General features: G+C 54.2%; 1 protein-coding gene across 1 annotated transcript in view; it reads right to left on the minus strand.

Annotated features, from left to right (window-relative positions):
* Window positions 1-519: 519 nt before the first annotated feature.
* AMER2 (APC membrane recruitment protein 2) overlaps window positions 520-1,846 on the minus strand; it is a 27,208-nt gene continuing 25,881 nt past the window's right edge. Inside the window, exon 2 of the mRNA XM_009644899.1 lies at window positions 520-1,843. Coding sequence (XP_009643194.1) covers window positions 520-1,843 — 1,324 coding nt within the window. The remainder of the gene's footprint in view (window positions 1,844-1,846) is intronic.

Raw genomic sequence — 1,846 nt, forward strand, 5'->3', positions numbered from 1 at the left:
TAAAATACCTGTTAGGTTGGATGTTTTTTGCTTGGCATTTTTTCCAACATCTTGTAGAGCAAACACCATTTTCGGGGGCAGGCACCCACCCTCCACTCCTCCCCCAGAAATGATTAAAAGATAAAGAGTATTGGAGAACCTCTCGTGTTGCTCCTTTTGTAACTCTGTTCCCTTGAAGAACTCATGGCACTGCTTTGCATGAGGAAGGATGCTCATGTAGGTTCATAATCCAAGTCCTGCTTCCAAAAAGGCATGTAAAAATGAACCTCCCCAGTGTTTAGTGCTGCAGAAAAGAGATACAAATGTAAAAAAAGTGCTCGAAAAGAAGTCGACTTTTTATATTCAGCCATCCAGTCTAGTAAGAAGGGATTCAGAAGTGCAGGCCCATGGAGTACAGTGAAGTAAGCCTTTAGGTGCCTCTCTTCAGGTGATGCAAAACTAATTCATTATCTGTGGTCTCCTACGCAGACTTCAACACACCGACCTTTCCGTCCATCTTTGTCTCCACCTCTTACTCATCTACTTTTTGGCACTGTCCTGGTACATGGTAGCTTTCACCGTTGTCCCTGCTAAGCCCCTGTTACTGATCCGGCGTACCAGCACTTTAGAGACGGGGATTTTTGTTCTGTGCATCTCGCTTTTGGCCAGGTGATGGTGTGCGACGTGATGGCTGTTACTGGTGTCTGCTCCGTGGCTGGCAGGATGCGACGAAAGGTGTTTAATGCTGATGGGTATCTTGGAGTCCTTCACTGTGCTTGAGGGTGTTTTCAGTGAGCACGTGGTCGTTATTGGCGACACGGGCTTGGAACGTGGCATGCAGGTGACCTCTTCCTCCGTAGGCCCGGCTGGTGGGGGCTCATCTGGCTCGGCATAGAGGTCATAGAGGGCATCCCCGCTGTAGCTGTCCCTGGGAATGGTCTCCTTCTGGATGCTCGCGGAACCCTCTTCCTCAGGACCGGGGGTGGTGGAATCCCAGTAGCCCTCGTCGCTGTTTGGGACCCCTTCGTGCTGCTCCTTCTCCCTGCCCTTCTGCTCCTCTTTGTGGTTGAGGTGAATGGGGATCTGGTGGAGGCCACCACGTTTCACCGCCACCTTGTTCTGGGCCCCCTCGGTACCTCGGTTCTCCTTCAGCCCCTCGAGCTTCTTTGTCCCTCCTCCACCTCCCCCTCCTTCTGTCTGGGCCTCCTCTGTCTGCGACAGCATATCCCAGAACTCCTGCAGGTAGGTGTCGTCCACCTGGTCCGGGCTGGCCATCTCCTCCCCTCCTCCCTGGTAGGCCAGCATGGTGGGGTGCTTCTTGGAGGCACCCAGCTTGCCGGCCCCGGGGGTGCTCTTCTCGCAGCCGCCACTCCCGCCGCCCCCATCCTCCTCATGGTCCGCAATAATATCTCCGCAGCCTGTAAGAGAGTCAAAGCTTTTCAGTGAAGTCACGTCAGCAAACATCAAACAAATACGATCAATCGATTGCTCTGAGGGTGGATCAACAGAGGAAGGGTCAGGGGCGGCTGCCGTCTCTTGACCGCTATCACAGTGAGGTTCAACAGGGGGGATAGTCGTTATTGGAATGTCACCTGTTATGGCCGCATCCTTCGCAGTCCCAACCTCTCCGCCGGTCGGAGTTTCAGACAAAGGTTTTGGCGTCTCCTCTTTGATGCACTCCAGGCTGGCAGTCAAAGACCCCGGCATAATAAGACCGGGCTGGATCTCCGAGGTTTCCCCCCGCTCCTCCTTGCCATTTTTGTCCTTTTTATGCCACCGCATGCTGCTGAAGATGCCTTTCAGCCCCTTCTTTTGTCTGCCGCCAGCCCGCTGCTCCGCGCCCTCCGCCTTGCCGCTCTCCGGCCTG

The sequence above is a fragment of the Egretta garzetta genome, unplaced genomic scaffold (genome assembly GCF_000687185.1).
Source record: "Egretta garzetta isolate BGI_Z169 unplaced genomic scaffold, ASM68718v1 scaffold98, whole genome shotgun sequence".
In the NCBI taxonomy this organism is placed as follows: Eukaryota; Metazoa; Chordata; class Aves; order Pelecaniformes; family Ardeidae; genus Egretta; species Egretta garzetta.